This window comes from Malania oleifera, chromosome 10 (assembly GCF_029873635.1).
Source record: "Malania oleifera isolate guangnan ecotype guangnan chromosome 10, ASM2987363v1, whole genome shotgun sequence".
NCBI lineage: Eukaryota > Viridiplantae > Streptophyta > Magnoliopsida > Santalales > Ximeniaceae > Malania > Malania oleifera.
In genome coordinates this window covers 33,940,708-33,959,344 of record NC_080426.1, presented here as the reverse complement: position 1 = coordinate 33,959,344, position 18,637 = coordinate 33,940,708, and the positions used below count along the sequence as shown (strand labels likewise).

Sequence of the window (18,637 nt, the reverse complement as noted above, 5' to 3'; positions counted from 1 at the left end):
CATTGTAATCAGCTCCTATAAATGTCCTTTTAGACGTTGGTAGTATTATACAAGGGACAAGATTTAGCTAGGCTGTGATTAGTGTGGATGTGAAGCTTCTTGAAAATGGCAGAGGCAAATATATATGTCTGGAGAAATATTACAGCAAATTTCTCCTGCTGTTCGCATTTCGGAGGGTCCTCAAAAAAAGGGGTGGAGGGCCCTTCCTACATCTAAGAGTGTCAATAGAAGGTGTTTGGACTGTGGATCATCGAACATTAGGCCAGAGGAAAATGGTTAAGGAGAAGTGTGTTCCAATGATTGTCGCTAAATATATCCTTTGCCGATGTTGTTAGGGTAGGCTCAACGCCATGGACGGATTTTGGAATGGCTACCATTCACAACCACGAGGGCTTGGGGGGGGGGGGGGTTCTTATCAAGCAAAATGTGAGAAAATCATAGGCTCAAGCGTCCTAAGCGTAGGATGACGAAAGTTGTATGGGTCATTAAAAATAAGGGCCTAAACGCTGAGAGCCCAATCTGATAATTGCTGCATACCAGGCCTGGTTTAGATATGGAGAAGGGCTGATTGCAACAAAAGAAATTAGAAGAGTTGGGTGGGTAGCTTTCAGAGGACAGTTCGCGTTCAGGAGAACCTGTGGCAAACTGCTCTATTAAAGAGGTTGCTATGATTGGGAAAAAAATTGAAGATATAGGCAAGCAAGTGTATCCTTTAACAGCGGCTCATGTTGGTCAACGAACATGATTTCAGAAGGGGATACGAAAAATGTTTCGATGTATGATTCAATTGGGTAGCATGGTGACTTGGAGAAGGAGCTTTTGGTTGATCAGATGAGAGTTGAGTTTGATGATGAAGGTTTGTCTCAATTGTTTGAAGCTCTCCGTGGAGATCTTGAAGAGGGTAAGGCAAATAAGGAAGAAATTTGGGAATTGAGTTTGCAACAAATGGAGAGTGATAGATTTCACTCGATTTGAGATCTTGCACAAGCAGGTATAAATTCTTCTACGCATAATTGTGACCAAGTGAAAGCTTTAAATATTGTGGGAAGTTTTTCTTCTAACGTTAGCCATGAGGTTCCTATTTTGTTTTTAAGTCAGCTGTTCCTTTTTGTGACGTTGAGGGGGATACTGGAAAAATGGATCTTCTTTCAGGTGACCCTTGTACATCTAAGAGTCGTAAAGGCATTCTCCCCATCCCTATTCAACCTACTCCTTCTTTGGCAACTTTTTGTCATAGGAATGATTTTTTTGGGGTTGGGGGGTTGGGGTGGTGATGGGTGGAGCTATGGTCCTAGCTCTAAGGGAGGTGAGAGAGATTGCCTTGAACGGTAACAATTCCTTGAAGACATGGGTTTGGAGTTGGTAGATCTGGTTGGATAAGTGGTTAGATTGGGTTTGAGTCCTAGGACATATGGAGCTGAAAAATTTGGTGTCATTAACTAATTATGGGGTTGGGAAAGTTTTCGTGAAGGGTGGTAAATGCGTTAGATTATAAAGATAATTAGAGGGAATGTGAGAGGTTTAGGTAGCTTGAGGAAGAGGAGCTTGATTAAAGAGGTTTTGGATAAGAATTCCCCTAATATTATCCTTATCTAGGAAACTAAATTGGAATTGATAGATGAGGGCGTAGTGAAGACTATTTCGGGTGGGCTTGTAGAGATTGAGAATTTTTGCCTCTGTGAGGCGCTTCAGGGGGTATTCTAGTCTTATAGGATTTGCACTCTATTTTGAAAGTTGATACTTTGGCAGGGTTTTTTCTTTGTTGGTTTTATTTGAAATAAAAGGCAAGGGGCAATGGTAGGTCTCTTCGGTTTAGGTCCTTCTAGACCTACCTTGAGGAACTCTTTTTGGGAAGAGCTTTGCTTTATCTTTGGCTTTTGTTCCCCTAGGTGGATTGTGGGAAATGATTTCAATGCATTTAGATTTCCTAGAGGAAAAAAGAAGGGCCGGGGGGGGGGGGGGGGATAGAACTACCATGAGTATGCTCAAGTTTGATTCATTAATTAGGGATTGCAGATTGAGAGATCTCCTTTTGGGGAATGCTTCGTGCACTTGGTTTTCAAGGGGGCTAGAGTGGTCGCTAGTAAATTGGGTAGATTTTTGTTTTGTGGTTAGTGAGAGGATGAGTTTTGTACCTCTCTCATACCACTCTTCACAAGGCTACTTTTGATCTTTCCTCATTTTGTTGGAGTCTAGTAAGGTGTCGCGGGGTCCTACTACTTTCATGTTTGGGAGCATATGGCTAAACCATGCGATTTTTAAGCCTTTGGTTAGGGATTCTTGATGAGAGAAAGTGGGGAGAGGTTGGGTAGGGTTAAAAGGGCTGAAGGAAAAATTGAAAGCTTGGGAAATGGGGAGATTGATGATGTTAGACTTAGAAAATCTAGTCTTTTAGGTGAGATGACAGATTTGGATAGGAAGTAGGAGGAGGTAATGTTGTCGGAAAATGAGGGGGCAAGAAGAGTCTATCAAAAATGAGTTGGAAGAGGTGATTTTTCAGGAAATGAGGAATTGGAGGCAAAAGACCAAATTTGAGTGGGTGAAAGATGGTGATTGTAATTCCTATTTTTTCTATAGATTAGCCAATGGTAACGAGAATAAAAATTTGGTTAAGGAGTTGGATTTGGGGAAGGAAGGTGTACTAATGATCAGTGCCTGATCTCATCTATTATTACTGTTTTCTTTTGTAATTTGTATTCGGAGGAAATTCATAATAGATCGATGATTGAGGGTTTAGTTTGGGATCCTATCTCCATTGATCAGCCGCAGTTTGTTAGAGAGACGATTTGATGAGGAGGAAGCGAGGAGGGTGGTTTTTGGGCTGGAAAAAGATAAGGCTCTAGGTTTGGATGGGTTTAACATGGCTTTCGTTCAAGCTTGTTGGCAGATTGTTAAGGCTGATTTGATGAAAGTTTTCACTAATTTCTCTGGGAATGGGATTTGAGCAAGAGTATCGACTTCAACTTTATAGTCTTGGTGCCTAAGAAAGCTAGATCTTCTAAGGTTGAGAACTTTAGACTTGTTAGTCTTGTCTCTAGTGTGTATAAGATAATCACTAAAGTCTTGGCTAATCGGTTGAGTGCAGTGCTTAGTGATACTATTTCAAGAGGCCAAACTGCCTTTTGTTTTGGGGGGGGGGGGGACAGATAGTCGATGCTATTATGGTGGCAAATAATGTGGTGGAGGGCATTCGTAGGTGAAAGTTAAGGTCTAGTCCCAAGAGAGGGGGGGGGGGTGAATTGGGTTTATAAAATTCTTTTTAAGTCTTTTTACAAAATCACAATCTTTTGTATACTTAGCAAACACATAAGAATATTTTGATTTTAAATGCTCAATTAAACCAACCACAATCAACACTCAATATCAATCACAAACCGAATACCTTTAACAATAACAATCAATCAACCAATCACACAATAATTAACGAATTGTGAGAGCTGCAGCACTTCCTTATTTCAGCGTTTGCAAAAACTCAGTTTAGAGTTATAATTAAAGCCCTTTATGAATGAATTGTGGTGCACTTCTTTTAACCAAGATTTTCGCAAGCGATTAATCAATGTACTCCCTTTAAGGTTTCGGCAAAAGATTAACCAACGTACTTTCTTAATTTAAAAGGTTTTCTCAATCTCAATTTCAGCTACTTGCACTTAGAAACACAATTTATAGATGCTGAAAATTTAAAAAGTAAAGGGTAAGAGTGAGACCGAGATTTTTTATGAGGTTCGGCTTATACCCAGCCTACGTCCTCGCCTTAGGCAAGACCACCCAAGGATTCCACTAAACCATTCCTTTGCGGGCGGAACAAACCGTTTACAATCTCTCCTTTAGGGTGGAGCCCCTTCTCCAAGCGATACCCCACGCTCGGTTACAACGATCCAATGACCTGAACCGTCAAAGAAGCAAGAAAAGATTTCTTTTGTACAAGAGATGCTCTCAAATAGAGCTGGTTAGTACAATTGAAAGCACTAATATACTTCAAAGCAAATATCAAAAGAAATTGAATTGAAGCTCAAGAATTATTTCACCGGATTTCTTCTCTTGATAAGAATTAGCAATTCAGAGGTTTGAACTCAGAGAAGATTGATTAGAGACTCAGATTATCTTAGCAATTCTCAGTATGAAGATGCAAGCATGAGAGCTTTGAGAGAGCAAGAGCAATATGGCTTTAAGAGCAGATTTTCAATTCTTGGTGTTGATTTGATTCAAGAAATCATGTATTTATAGGCTTAAAAAGGTTTAATTCGTGTTGCCCAAGTTACTTGGAGTGTTTCCCAAGTTTATACGAAATTTGGGGCACAAGAAATATAAATTTGAATTTTAAAATTTTTTAAAAATATAGCCTTTAACAGTGGTCAGGTGCCTGAAGTCTCGGGGTTAGTTGCCTGAGGTTTCTGAAAACTATGAATTTTCTACTTTAAAACAGGGTCAGGCGCCTGGCCGTACACTGCCTTTTCAGAATTTGTCCAGGAAAATCTTCAGGTGCCTGAACAGTTATAAATTCTGATTTTTCAGTTTAGTTTCAAACACTCTTAGCCATCTTGCTTTGTTACTTTAAAAAATTTTCCAGGGTTTTAAAATAAGGTCTCTAAGTCCATTTTAACCCCTAATGAGCTTCAAAGCATTTCAAAATGATATTTAGTATAAAGTACTTACATAATTCATCGTGATGACTTAAACACTCTAAGCTTGAAGTCTTCATATAAGTCTTTGCTTTGAATCCTCTTATACTTGAGCTTGAGTCATCTTTAGGCTTCCATATGCTTTGAACATTTTGGTCCTCTTGAGCTTTCTTTTTGATCTCTTTGAAGATGGAGTGTGGCTTTATGGTACTGGTGATCTTGAACTTCCATTCCTTTGTTCCTTTTGAACTTTTGTCATTCAAGCTTTCCTGAAATATCATCACTTAAACACAACATGTTAAATTAACCTTTATTTGTTATTATCAAAACAAGATTCGAAAGCCATGTTAGGCCAACAGTAGGAATAAGAAAAGGGGATTCGTTTTCAAAGTAGATTTTGAGAAGCTTATGATAGAGTAAGCTGGAGTTTCCTAGATAAGGTCTTCGTGAAAAAAGGGGTTTTGGGAGTGTTGGTGCAGGTTGATTAGGGGCTGTTTGTCTAACGTTTGGTTTTTAGTTATTGTTAATGGTGAACCCACATCTTGGTTTACTGCTTTGAGAGGCATTAGCAAGGAGGTTTGTTATCTCCGTTTTTGTTGGTCCTTGTAGTTGATGTCTTAAGTAGGATGGTGGATAGGGCAGTTGATAGAGGGCTGGTTAAATGATTGGGTGGTGAATGAGGGGGTGGTGGTTTCTCATCTTAAATATGTTGTGATGATACCATTTTCTTTCTTGATGATCATAACCTTTCATTTAGAAGAATTTTGGGTATACTTTTAAGTTTTTGAGAGGGTTTCCGGGCTTAAAATTATTATGGGGAAAAGTAGTTTAGCAGCCTCAAATGTACTTGTTGAGGGAGCTAGTGATTGCACAGTAGATGTGGGCTGTGGTTTATTGGACTGACTCCTAACTTATTTAGGGGGTCCATGATCGCATAAATTGCTGAAAAAGGATTCATATAGCCGATCCCACCTAGGGGGACTTGAGGCTTCGTTTTTTTGTGTTGCTGTTGTTTATTGGGAAGGAATCCTAGAGGGGCGGATTTTTGGAGTCTATTAGTAGAGAGGGCAACGAAGAGATTAGATAGTTGGAAGGGTGCCCTATATCACGGGGCCATTACCCTCTCCCCAAAAAGATACCTCGTTAGGGTGTGCAGCGCCCACACTCATAAGCCTTCAGGATCTCCCTACTGTTTCCGATGTGGGACAGAAGCACCCTGCCTACCCTTTGGCGCTTGGTGATATATCTGCCTACCCTCTTGAGCGCTTGGCATGAGATTCTCTCCCACCCAATCCAGCGACGTCCTCATCACCGATGGCCACCCTGCTTACCCCTTGGGCACTTGGCAAGTGTCGAATTGAGTCGGGTTGGCTCTGATACCACTATATCTGTTGGCAATTACCCTCTCCCTTATGCTTATCTTGGCTTTTCTTTCTAGCATTTTGCTGTACTTTTTATCTGTTTTTAGAATTCTGGTGGGGGACCACTAGCAAGCTAGAGAGAATTATGAGAGATTTTTTTGTGGTTTGGTGTGGGGAGTTATAGGGACCATTTAGTAAGATGAGTGGAGTTTGAGGTCTAAAAAGGAGGGGAGGGAGGTTGGGTCTTGGTAATTTGGTGTCTAAAAGCACCTCTCTTTTGGCTCAATGTTTGTGGGACTTCCCCTTAGAAGATGATCCCTATGGCATATAGTTATTCGTAGTAAGTTTGCATTGGATGGGAATGGGTGGGATACCGATGCTAGTTTGAGATGCTCTTTCGGGAATCCATGGAGGTTTGTTTCCTAGATTTACTCCATTTTCACCCCTCCCACTAAATTTGAAGTGGGGAGGGGTCCTTGGATTCATTTTTTGGAAATACCCATGGCTCAGGAGCGTTTCTTTTTCCACTTCTTTTCCTTGTCTTTTTAGACTCTGCTCTGAGCTGAACAGAGTTATTTATTTATTTATTTATTTTTTGTGGATAATGTGAGTAGCTTTCCTGTCTCTTGGAATCTTCATTTCAGGAGACCTTAAAATGATAGGGAGATGGTGGAGTTGTCTTCCATGTTGTCCTTATTGAATAATAGCAAATTATCCTTGGGTAGGGAAGTCCGCTCTTGGTGTTTGGATCATTCAGGGGTGTTTTCTTGTAAATCATTCTTTGAATTTTTGACCTATTCAAACTCTCCCTTTCCTCTTTATCCTGTTATTTGGGAGGTTAAAGTTCCCCCAAGAATTAAAGCATTTACTTGGTTGGTTATGCTTAACAAAATTAATAACAATAACTTGCTGCAGATGAGGAGATCTTTGAAGGCTCTCTGTCCAGATGTTTGTGTGCTCTGTTATAGGAATTCCGAAACAATCTCCCATCTCTTTTTGCATTGTGATTTTGCATGGAGGATTTGGAATAAATTGTTTGGTATCATGGAAGAGAGTTGGGTATTCCCCTGTTCAGTGGAGGACTTGTTAGTCACTCTTTTGCTGGCTTTGGAAGAAGGAAGAATAGGGCAGATCCATGGAAAAAAAGGGCAGCCCGGTGCTCAAAGCTCCTTTGTATGCGGGGTCCGGGGGGTGGACCACAATGGGTCTATAGTACGCAGCCTTACCTTGCATTTTTGCTAGAGGCTGTTTCCACGCCTCGAACCCGTGACCTCCAGGTCACATGGCGACAACCGTACAGTTGCGCCTAAGCTTCCCTTCATAGGGCAGCTCTATGGAAGTGTAGCCAAAAGATGCAGTTTTATGGGGTTTATGGCTGCAATGTAATGTGCAGATTTTTTTTGGGAAGAAGTTGAATTCGTCTTTGGTGTGGGAAAAGTTCATTTTTTGACTTCTTTATGGTGTGTTGGATGTGGAATTTTCAGGGAAGCTGGTTTTCAGGATTTAAATAGGGATTTGAAGAACTGATTGGCTTGATTTTTGATTTTTGTTGTTTAGTTTTTTTTTTTTCTGGTTCCAGATTTTTTTGGGGAGATGTCTTATGCTCCCTCATTGTAAATTCTTTCCCTATTAATGAAATTTCTTTTATTATCGAAAAAAAAAACAAAAAAAACAAAGCTAGACTAAAATAAAAAACTTGTGCAATAGTACTTCTGAAAATTTTTTTGTATAACCAAAAACTCCACCCTATTTCCATAAACTTTCTATTTCTCATTGACCTATGTACTACCCATTACTAAGATTTTCTGAATCTCTTCTGATGGGAGAATTGCTCGGGAAAACCTCTGTTCCAAGCCCGAACCCACTTGACTCATCTTCTCCCAACTTTGCTACAATTGGAAACACTAGCCACTGATTCTCTCACTCTCCAACCACCTGTTTCTCACCCTGAACCAACATCATACCATAACAACTGAAAAATTGGCCACCATATTTGAGGGTGGTCATGGATCAACTCTTTTCATTAGACCATCACAACAAACTCCATTCTTTATGTTTTAAGAAACTCCACCCTCCTGCACAGGAATCCTCAATTTCTTAGGGCCCACAATCTAATGTAATGCCTTAACAATATTTGTGCACTTCCCTTCTGTTCCCAGGAACAAAGATGGAATGCGCTTTCTCCTTCAAACTCCATCCTAAGTCTAACTTCCCCCCTTCTCATTGACCTATGTGTCACCCAATCCGAGGATTTCCCAAATCTCTTCCCACAAGAGTATTGCTCCATATGCATGATGGCAGAAGTGAGACATTCAGAAAGCCCCCTAGCATCTGTAAGTTACTAAGGATTTTGCTCCAACATGAAAACGTAATACCTCCCCCAATCCTCTCCAGTCTCAAATGTAAGGACTTACCTTCAATCTGGATTATTTTCCAAGGAGACCCTCAACTATTATGACTGGAGATCACCACAATGAGCAATCACCTGAGAGAGTGTCTCGAGGTTAGAAGGAGAGAAACAAGGAAGAGAGCATCATTTTTTTTTTTTAAATTCGAAGTTCTGACCAGTGAGTTTCTTCCATGTGCTCATATCTTGCAATTTTGGTTGGAGAAATCCTCCTTGAATTGAGCACTTGAGACATCATTAATTGGTTGACATTATGAGGAGGACATTACAAAGGAAACTGGTTTTTTTAGTATTCTTTCTCTGCTCTACTATGGATGTGATTAGTTCTCAAGGACAAAAATATTCTTTCCCATGATATTTTCTGCAAAGGAATGATCTTAGTGAACTGATGATTTTTTTTTTCCATTGAAGTACTCACTGTTGGTTGATAGCTGCTGGAATTGCTCATGTTTGAAGTTCCTGTATTACTTTGTTGGCTAATAATTTGTCATCCACTTACATCTCCTTGTCGATGAATGCCTCACTAATTCCCTTTTGACACCTTTAGTTCTTAAAATTATAAATGTACAAGCATTTAAAATCTTCTACTTATCATGCTTGGTTACAATCAGTGATTGAAGTATCTAAATCTGTACATTTACAGATAAAGGGGAAGTACATGGTGATCACTACAAACTGCTCCCTGTGGATTTGCGTGATATATCAAAACTACATGATGTCATAGCCTTGGCAAATTTGGATCCCAAGTATGTATCGAGAATCATCTCTCTCCTTGTGTAATTTGCTCTATTTCCATTCTCTGTTTTGAGAACCATGGTGTGAAATTTTGTGTACTTGATTCCTTTATTTGGCTTGTGGAATTACTTGTTTTGCATGGTACTCATGTTGGTTTCTAGCTGCTTTATATTTTATTCATATCCTCCATTTATTTAAAAATTAGAAGATTGTTTGATACGCATATAGGTTCAGAGGTGATATTTTGGATCATATTTTATTAATGTGAAAACTAATGTTTTGAGCTGGCTTCGTTTACTTTCAATTTAATGTGCAAGACACTTGGCAATTTTATTTAATTGAAGTACTGTATTCTATTTTTTGGCTCTTGTTTTTTTTTTTTTTTTTTCCATCTCAGCCACAGTGTCATGCCTTGCTTGAGTGGTAATTGCATTTGTGCTGAGGAAATTATTGAGCTGCTTCATTCTGATGTTGTTATCAGCCTGCCTACATTTATAATTGCAGAATGTGTTTTAATATACATGGATCCTGATTCAAGCCGTTCTATAGTTGGTTGGGCTGCTGAAACATTCTCTACAGCAATATTTTTCTTATATGAGCAGGTTTGACTTAACTTCTATATATTTATCTTCTTTTGTCTTGGTTTCTTTTGCCAGTTGCAGAACCTTTGAATATTTCCAAGCTTCTTATTTTATAATGTTAAAACTTATGACCTAAGTGAGTTTGATTGGGATTTGGGGGGCGGGGGGGGGGGGGGGGGGGTGGGTGGTGTTGCTTTCGGATGAGATTCGGCAACAATATGGATATGTTTCTATTCCTTCCCTTAGGTTGTAGCTTATGTTTCTCTATCTAATACATGTTCCTTTTTTCTTTTTGTATCAAAAATTAAAAAATAACTTTAAATAATTATAGTTTGCATATTCTTTTTGTTTGGGTTCTTTGACAGATCCATCCTGATGATGCTTTTGGGCAGCAAATGATCAGAAATTTGGAGGTAGTATGAATTCCATGATGAATGGACTTAATTGCTTAATATTTTGAAATTGTATGATGCTATATCTTTTTTCATTCTATATGTGATTGTTTCAATTATTTAAACTACTAATAAATTTTTTATCTTCCCTATAAGTGGATTCATTTTCCTCCTATGCAACTTTTTCTCAAATGAAACATTAATTAAGAAATTTATTGGGGTGAGACCCTCTAAACAAAGGTGGAAAAAAAGAGTAAAAGGCCAAGACTATGTCCAGCAACATCTGATAGTTGGGGTTAGGGGCTAGACAGCACATATGAAATTTTTTTTTGTGCTCCTCTTGCAGTTTTCTGAGGTCTTGACTGCCTTTGCTATTCACCCAATGTGTCTTTTGTATTCACGTAAACGCAAATGAATGCTGGCCCAAACATCTTGCATTCTCATTGCTGTTGATTTTTTGATGTCCTATTTCAACTGAGCAGAAGATATTGAACTTCAAAGCTAAATTTCTATTTTTTTTTTCTTGTTCTTAAAGAGTCTGTAAATTAGTTGCACTTCAAGTTGGGACAAGGAATATGTTCACCTTCTAAAATGTTATGTTCTCAAAATCATAGTTGTCAAATTAAGATTTGAATTGTGAAGCAAGATCCCAATTTTAGCACTTGAGAATCGAGAATCAAATTGAATTGTAAGATTTTGTACAGGTTTCCTAAATCTATATCAAGTGACATACATATACTGATATGTCTGCAACAAACAAAATAGTAAAATACATTTAACTTTTAAAAATTTTAAAAAATTATATTTCATGTGTGACTTATTCAGAATGATAAAAAGTTGGGGAATGAGTCATGAAAAATTAATAAAAAACTGAATTTTATGTTGTTCTAGGAAGGACTCAAGAAAATAATAAAAAAATGAACTTTTGGTGTTTATCAACAATACAAAAAAGGGTCGAAAGGCTGCAATGATGGGTGTGGAAGTGAAGAAATTATATGAAGTAGAAAGAGAGCATTCCAGTGAGATAAAGCCAAAAACCATAAGGAGAGATTCTCAAGGAGAGTTGAGCATTTTGGAAGATACACCTGCTAAGATGAAGGATATAGCAAGTGATGGAGTTGGCAAAGGAAAGGAGGCTAAGAAATGGGGAGATTGTTCAGATAATGATAGTGATGACATCAGCTAGTTTCACTGTGGTGGTGGTTTGCTGTTGGATGAGATTCGGAAACAATTCGGTTATGTTTCTGATTCCTGTGATGTTCTCGGGGATCTATCATATGTGCATCCTGCCTGGATGGAAAGTTTGGAGGGGGTTCCTATTTTTGAGAACGATGGTTTGGATAATAAACATCAGTGCAATGATGGAATTTTACCTACACCAGTGGCGGTGATTTCTAGGAAAGACTTAGAAGCCCAAAATATAATGGATAAATTCAATTTAAAAATGTGTGATGCTGGTGGAATTGAAGTGCGCTTTGATGGACATAAGTACAAGGCGAAGAAGGGTCAGAGGGAGCTTGCATAAATTCAGAGTGCTTGGTGAATTATGACAAAAAGGGATTGAAAAGGGTTTTTCTTGGATAGGAGTACTTTTTGGTCATTTTTTTTATTTGTTATTTTTTAATTTTCGTCTTTATTATTATTATTATTATTATTATTATTATTATTATTATTATTGTTTTTTATTATTTTTTGTTTTGTTTCTGTTTTTTAATTTTTTCAGGTGGACCTCTTGTCCCCTTAGGTTGGAGCTTTTCTTTCTCAATCTAATATTCCTTCTTTTATTATCTGAAAAAAGGGGTTTCCTCAGTTAATTGTACTTTTTGTTTATTTTTACTTTTATTTTTATTTTTATTTTGTTCTATTCCTGTATTTTATATTTTCAGATGGACTTCTTGTTCCTGTAGGTTGTAAATTCTCTTCCTCAATCTAATAGACCTTCTTTTCTTATTAAAAAAAAGAAAAAGAAAGACTAGGTCTTATTGTTTAAAATTCAAAAAAATTATGCCTTAAAAAGTATATCCTAGATGGGGGCGTGAGGGCAAGAGGGACGTGTGACGCCCAATAGTTATGAAACATTTTGCAGAGTTTACTCAAGCATTTTGGAGGGAAAACCATCGACCAAGTTTTATTTTTGTGGATTTTTAATGTCTAAAATTACATCAATTATTGTAATGACTGGCCTCATGTTGTCGTCGTTTGTTTTTTGGAAGAAAAGGAAGAAATTTATTTACAGGGGATAGAATATACAAAAAGTAGCATAAGAAATCCTCCTTATAAGAGTCTTAGAGATGAGAATCAAAAAGTAAAAACAACATAAACATCAAAACAGAACTGCCATCAAAATCAAACTGAATATCATAAAAAGACAATCCTTAAAACAACAGGCTGCAAAAGCCCATAATGATGCCATAAATCGTATCCTATCCCTGAGCATACTCTTACATTGTGATTTGGCTATTTATTTATTTGTTTATTTGTTTTCTTCATCAACACACTTAATTTTCCAAGGAGGGAATGGTTGACATATTTGTGGATTATTGAATGACTTGGGAAAACACAGCTAGCTGATTGTGTGTATGTTTTGTTTTGGTAACATGGTTCTGTATGTAGTCATGTTGGAGCTTTGATGTTTGGTATGGTTCCAATGCATCAATTTCCAATTTTATGCGTTGGAGGTAGTACAAATAGTTGATTTGCTGATTTACTTAGATTTGTTGTTTGGTATTTGTTAGTGTGAATTTTAAGTAGTCTAGTAGAGTTTTGATGCACTGAAAGAATTTGAAATTTTTGATTAGGTGATCCTAAGATATGAAATTGTTTTGACCAATAATTAATTTGATAACAAAATTTAGATAATTTGATTCACAAAGGTGGTGATGCTGAAAGGTCAAATCAGCCTGGTGTCTTCCCCCTGTTCCACCCCTAAAAAATCATTCTAGTGTCTTGATGGGGTTTTAAACCTTAGCTCATGTTGCAAGGATTGGGAAATAACTGCTATTGAGATTTGTAAGTAATGGTTGGGAAAAATTGTTATCATAATTGTTGAGATTTTGATTAAAAGAATGACCTAAGTTGAAGATAGGTCTCTCCCTCTATTTATAATACAAATCAAATACATTCTATTGACCATTACACCTTTACTAATTCTTACTAATTAACATACTAACTCACTTAAATAATAATACTAAAAGACTAAAATAACCTTTAACACTATCTCTCAACCTAGAGCATATATATCATATGCTCCTAGCTTGTTGCAAATAAATTTAACATGAGCACCCTCCAAAGATTTGGTAAACAAATCAGCAAGTTGCATATCGATCTTCACATAAGCGGTTGTAATGAGCTGCACAAATTTCTCCTGAACAACATGCAATCAACTTCAATGTGTTTTGTTTGTTTATGAAAGATTGGGTTGGAGGCAATATGAAGAGCAACTTGATTATTACACATGAACTCCATAGTTGAGAATGTGGAAAACCCAATTCTTAGAACATGTTCTTCAACCAAACAAGTTCACAATTAGTGTGAGCCATAGCTTTATACTCTGGTTCAACACTTGACTTTTCCCAATTTGTTTTTTACTCTTCTATGAAACCAAATTACCACCAACCAAGATATAGTACCTGGTTGTGGATCTTCAGTCGGAAGGTGACCTAGTCCAATCTGCGTCTATATATCCCTGAATATAATTGTGACCTTGATCTCAATATAAAATACCTCTCCTAGGTGCACTTTGAGATATCTCAAGATGCGAATTACTGCGTCCTAATGACTTGTCCTCAGAGAATCTAGAAATTGACTCACAACACTTGCTGCAAAGATATATTCGGCAGAGTGACTGAGATAATTCAACTTTCCAACAAGTCTTCAATATCGTCCATGATTAAGCAACAAATCACCCATATCCGACACCGACTTTCTATTAGGATCCATGGGTGTATCAATTCGTTTGGATCCCAATAATCCAGTTTCATCCAAAAGATCAAGGACATACTTCCTCTATGACAAAACAATTCCCATATGAGATCTGGATACTTCTCTACCCAATAAATATTTCAACGGTCCCAAATCCTTGGTTTGAAACTTAGTCTATAGAAAAAGTCTGAGACTTTGAATACCTTTATCATCATCACTTGTAATAACAATATCATCCACATACACAACAAGGAGGATCTTTCCAGATGAAGTATGACGATAAAACACAAAGTGATCCAATGCACACCGTTGAAGACCAAGCTCAAATACTACATCATTGAATCGACCAAACAATGCTCTAGGAGATTGTTTTAAACCATATAGTGCTTTCTTGAGCCGACACACTAAGCCTAACTCCCAATAAACCCAGGTGATTTCTTCATATTGACCTCCTCGTCAAGATCACCATGCAAGAAGGCATTCTTCACATCTAACTGATGCAGAGACTAGTGACAAGTGATAGCCAAGGAGATGAACATACGTATTGATGTAAGCTTGGCAACCAAAGGTGTCAAAATAATCTAAACCATAAACTTGAGCACACCCTTTAGCAACAAGATGTGCCTTCAGACGAGCCAAAAAACCATCAAGGTTGACCTTCATAGTGCATACCCAGCGACAACCCACCACAAACTTGTCAAGAGGAAGAGATTTCAACTTCCAAGTATCATTGTCTTGTAAAGCATTCACTCTTCAACCATAGCATTCCTCCGCCCAAAGTGGGCGAAGGCTTCCAAAATAGATTTAGGAAGGGTAGCAGATGATAGAGTAGTGACAAAACAATAATTGGATTGTGATAATAAGTCATAGAAAACATAGTTGGAAATGTTATATTGGGTACATTGGCATTTACCTTTCCTGATAGCAAAGGATCAACATCATGGGAAATATGATCATCAGACGAGGAAACCAAAGTGTGGTAGTATAAACGAAGGGGGACTCTATTCCTTGGAACCGCTTTCATGATTATACCTGCAAATTAGGATGATTGAGACGATAAGAAGGACTTGAACAACATGGAGACACTGATGGTTGATTAGGCAAGGACAACAAACTAGAATCTGGAAGATAAGCAAAAGGAAGAGACTCATTGAGATCAGAAACACTTAGGGACAAAGTGTAGTAAGGTGTAGACTCAAAGAAGGTAACATTTGCAGAAACAAAGAAGCGATGCAGCGTACGACTATAACAATGATATCTGTTTTTAGTATATGAGTAGCCTAGAAAGACACATTTTATAGCATGAGGATCTAACTTATCCACCCCAGGAGTTAATTGATGAACAAAGGAATACTCCCGAATATATGAGGAGGTAGGGAGAATAAAGGTGAATTAGGAAAAAGAATGGAGTAAGGAATTTTACCACTAATAACAGTGTAGACATCCTTTTGATCATATAGTAAGCCGTAAGTACAACATCACTCTAAAACACTTTAGGTACATGCCTTTGATAAAAAAGGTGCGAGTGATTTCAAGGTATGTCTATTTTTCCTCTCTGCAGCCCCATTTTGTTGAGGAGTGTGGGCACAAGATGATTGATGAACAATACCAAACGGAGTCATGTAAGTTGTGAATTGCGTACTAAAGTACTCTTTAGCATTATCACTTTGAAGGATTTAAACTAACAAACCAAATTGTGTCTTTATTAGAACGAAATACACAAAATATATGAAATAAATCAGAATGATCTTTTATTAAATTCAGCCAAATCATCCTTGAATAATCATCCACAAAGGTTACAAATTACCGGAAACCCAACTTGGACACAACTTTACTAGGACCCTAAACATTATAATGGGCAAACATGAAAGGGCTTGCAGCTTGTTTATTGACATGGGAAGCAAAAGGGACACGGCCATGCTTTCCCAATTGACAAGACTCACAATCAAGACTAGACACATAACTCAAATAAGGAACTAGACGTTTCTACTTTTCCAATGAAGGATGACCAAGGTGACAATGGATTTGGAGAGGTGTGGCAGCAACAATGCAAGTGGTAGAAGGATATAGAGGCTTAGTGATAAAGTCCACCACTTTCATCCCCTTTGCCAACTTCTTCCTTGTATTCAAATCCTGAATTACCACAAAATCAGGGAAGAATGTTATTGAATAATTCATGGATTTAGTAAACTTGTTGATGGGCATAAGATTGAAAAGGGAAATTGGGAATATACAAAGATGAAGGAAGAGAAATAGAAAAAGTGGGATTGATAGTCCCAATTCTCTTGACGGTAGTGGTGGATCCATCAATAAGAGTGACATAAGGTAAATTTGCAAGATATTGAGGAGAATAGAATAAACTAGGTATACTTGTGATATGATCAGTGGCAGCGAAATCTATAATCCAAGGACTAGGACGAGAAGTACTGGATGACAGAAATGTTGTGGGATTACCCACTTGGGCAAGAGATGCAATGGGAATAGAAACTTCTTGTGACACTTGATACTGTTGGAACTTGGAATACTCTTCCTCTGACATAGATACAATATGTTGCCTCCCACCCCTCCCCCCCCCCCTCCCAACAGTTGGATGCAAAGGTGTGGAGTTGGTGGTGGTTGCATTGATACAGTATTTGGGACCAAATTGCCTTAAACTTGGGTCTCAAGCCCGCTGGAGCCCGAAGAACTATCATATGCTACCTCGACTTATGCCACGAAAATTGACGGTTATAGGATGCATGACGTTAAGCTCCTCATGAATATGTTTCATCTCTCCAAAATAATCTGCAATGCTCCTGTCTCCTTCTTAGGGGTGGCAAAATGGGTTGAAACCCGATGGGTGACCCGTGACCCACCTATTTAAATCTGGTTTGGGTTTAATACATGCTGACCTATTTATAAATGGGTCAACCCGAACCGGATCCATTTATTAAACGAGTTAGACAGGTTTGGGTCGGGTACCCGCCAGGTGACCCGTTTAGCTTATTATATATATATACAAAATAATGAACCCTAGCCTGCTATGATATGATATGCTTAAAAAAATAAAAATAAAATAATAATAAACCAATTTTATTTAATGAAAGTCAGTGTGGAGACTGGAGAAGCGTCCCAAAGAAGCAATCCACCCCATCCACAAATTCAAAAAGCCTTATGGCTTTTCCTTACCCTACACCTCTCTCTCTCTCTTTCTCTCCCTCCCCTACGGTCTTCAAGGTTTGATCTCTCGCTCTCTCTCGGTAGGTTGGAGTTCGTTCTGTAAATTAGGGCCAGCGATGATTTGTTGTGCTCTTCTTGAAAACATTTCAAGTAGGCTATTCCACTCCCTCTAGGCTCCAGATCTGTAGATTAGCTGCATTGAAGGATGGGGCAAGAAGGAAATTGGAGCAGGGGGTGTGTGAGGAGGAGGCAACTGCAGTGTGAGAGAATTGACAGCGGCGGTGGAGATGAAGACGAACCAACTGGGTTTTTGAAGCATGAGATGATGAAAGTGCCAGACTTCGCCGAGCGGTCACCTGTTGCTGAAGATGAGTGCGAGAATGAATGCCTCAAGAATTGTTCATGTGGGCTATAAAGTGATCTCAATTTCTGTTAAGTTTTAAGTGTAATCCATCACCTAATTTGTCTACTAATTTTAGCTCACATAAAAAAAGTCTAATTAAATTTATAGATACTCTATTTTTTTTTAAAAAAAATTATGTCATTTTATATGAAATGTTTTAAATTTTTTAAAATAAATAAATTATATATTTTAAACAGGTGACCCATTTATGACCCGTTTATTAAATGGGCGGGTTAGGGTTTGCATAGTAGTGACTCGTTAATAAACGGGTCAACCCGAACCCGCTTAACCCCAATCCATTTATGACCCGTCCTAACCCGATTCGTGAACCTGTTTTGCCACCCCTACTCCTTGTAATTGAAAGTACTCATGAGATAAATCATGCGTACATGTAATGTTACTAGAGTGTAGAAACTTGGTATAATCCCAAATCTCCTTGCACATATCTAGATGCATGCACATCTGTGCAATCTAGGCTCTATCGAATTCTACAAGAGGGAAACAGTCAAGGCATTTTCCTAAATTTACACTTCTTTTCTCTTCTCATCAGAAAGATCAGATTGGATCAAGTAGTTAGATTTTCCTAATCCTGCTAAATAAACTTGAATATCTTTAGAGCATTGAACATATTCTTTCCATCCAACTTTTGAGTCATTATTTGTGGCAACAATGAAGGGAACATGTTTTTGTGATTCATAGACTCCATCCCAGCACTAACAAACCAACAGTCACACCAATGTCAAACAAGGAGAATAATCAAAACTAATTAAGACAACCACAAATGATGTGAAGCACCAAAACAACCACGGACTGGGTGAACCACTTACCAACTGATATAGCACTGCCACAGCCTCATAACTCAACTTACGGACACTGCCATTGCTCCAAGAATTCACCAAAGAGCCTTTATGAACACTGAACACAATTAATGGATTACCACTGTTGCAAGGTTGAAAAAGGTTGGATCTTTGAGCAAAAAACATGCCCAACAGCTTGATAATATGGTCTAGGAAAGGAACCAGAACATGGTGGAGGCAGAAAAAGGTGGCCAGAATCCTC

At 38.0% G+C, this 18,637-nt stretch overlaps 1 protein-coding gene across 3 annotated transcripts in view; it reads left to right on the top strand.

Moving 5' to 3' along the window:
* The window catches only part of LOC131166988 (leucine carboxyl methyltransferase 1 homolog), a 74,860-nt gene that overhangs the window by 29,795 nt on the left and 26,428 nt on the right, over nt 1-18,637 (top strand). For 2 of the 3 annotated variants that reach the window (XR_009139937.1, XM_058125697.1), the window contains exons 6-9: nt 9,031-9,133; nt 9,520-9,545; nt 9,627-9,724; nt 10,069-10,116. Coding sequence is in view for 2 of the 3 variants with exons in the window: in XM_058125697.1 (XP_057981680.1) it covers nt 9,031-9,133; nt 9,520-9,545; nt 9,627-9,724; nt 10,069-10,116 (275 nt within the window). In the remaining variant the exon portion in view is untranslated. Of the gene's footprint in view, nt 1-9,030; nt 9,134-9,519; nt 9,546-9,603; nt 9,725-10,068; nt 10,117-18,637 lie in introns of all 3 variants that reach the window. The other variant, XM_058125698.1, reaches the window with a different exon arrangement.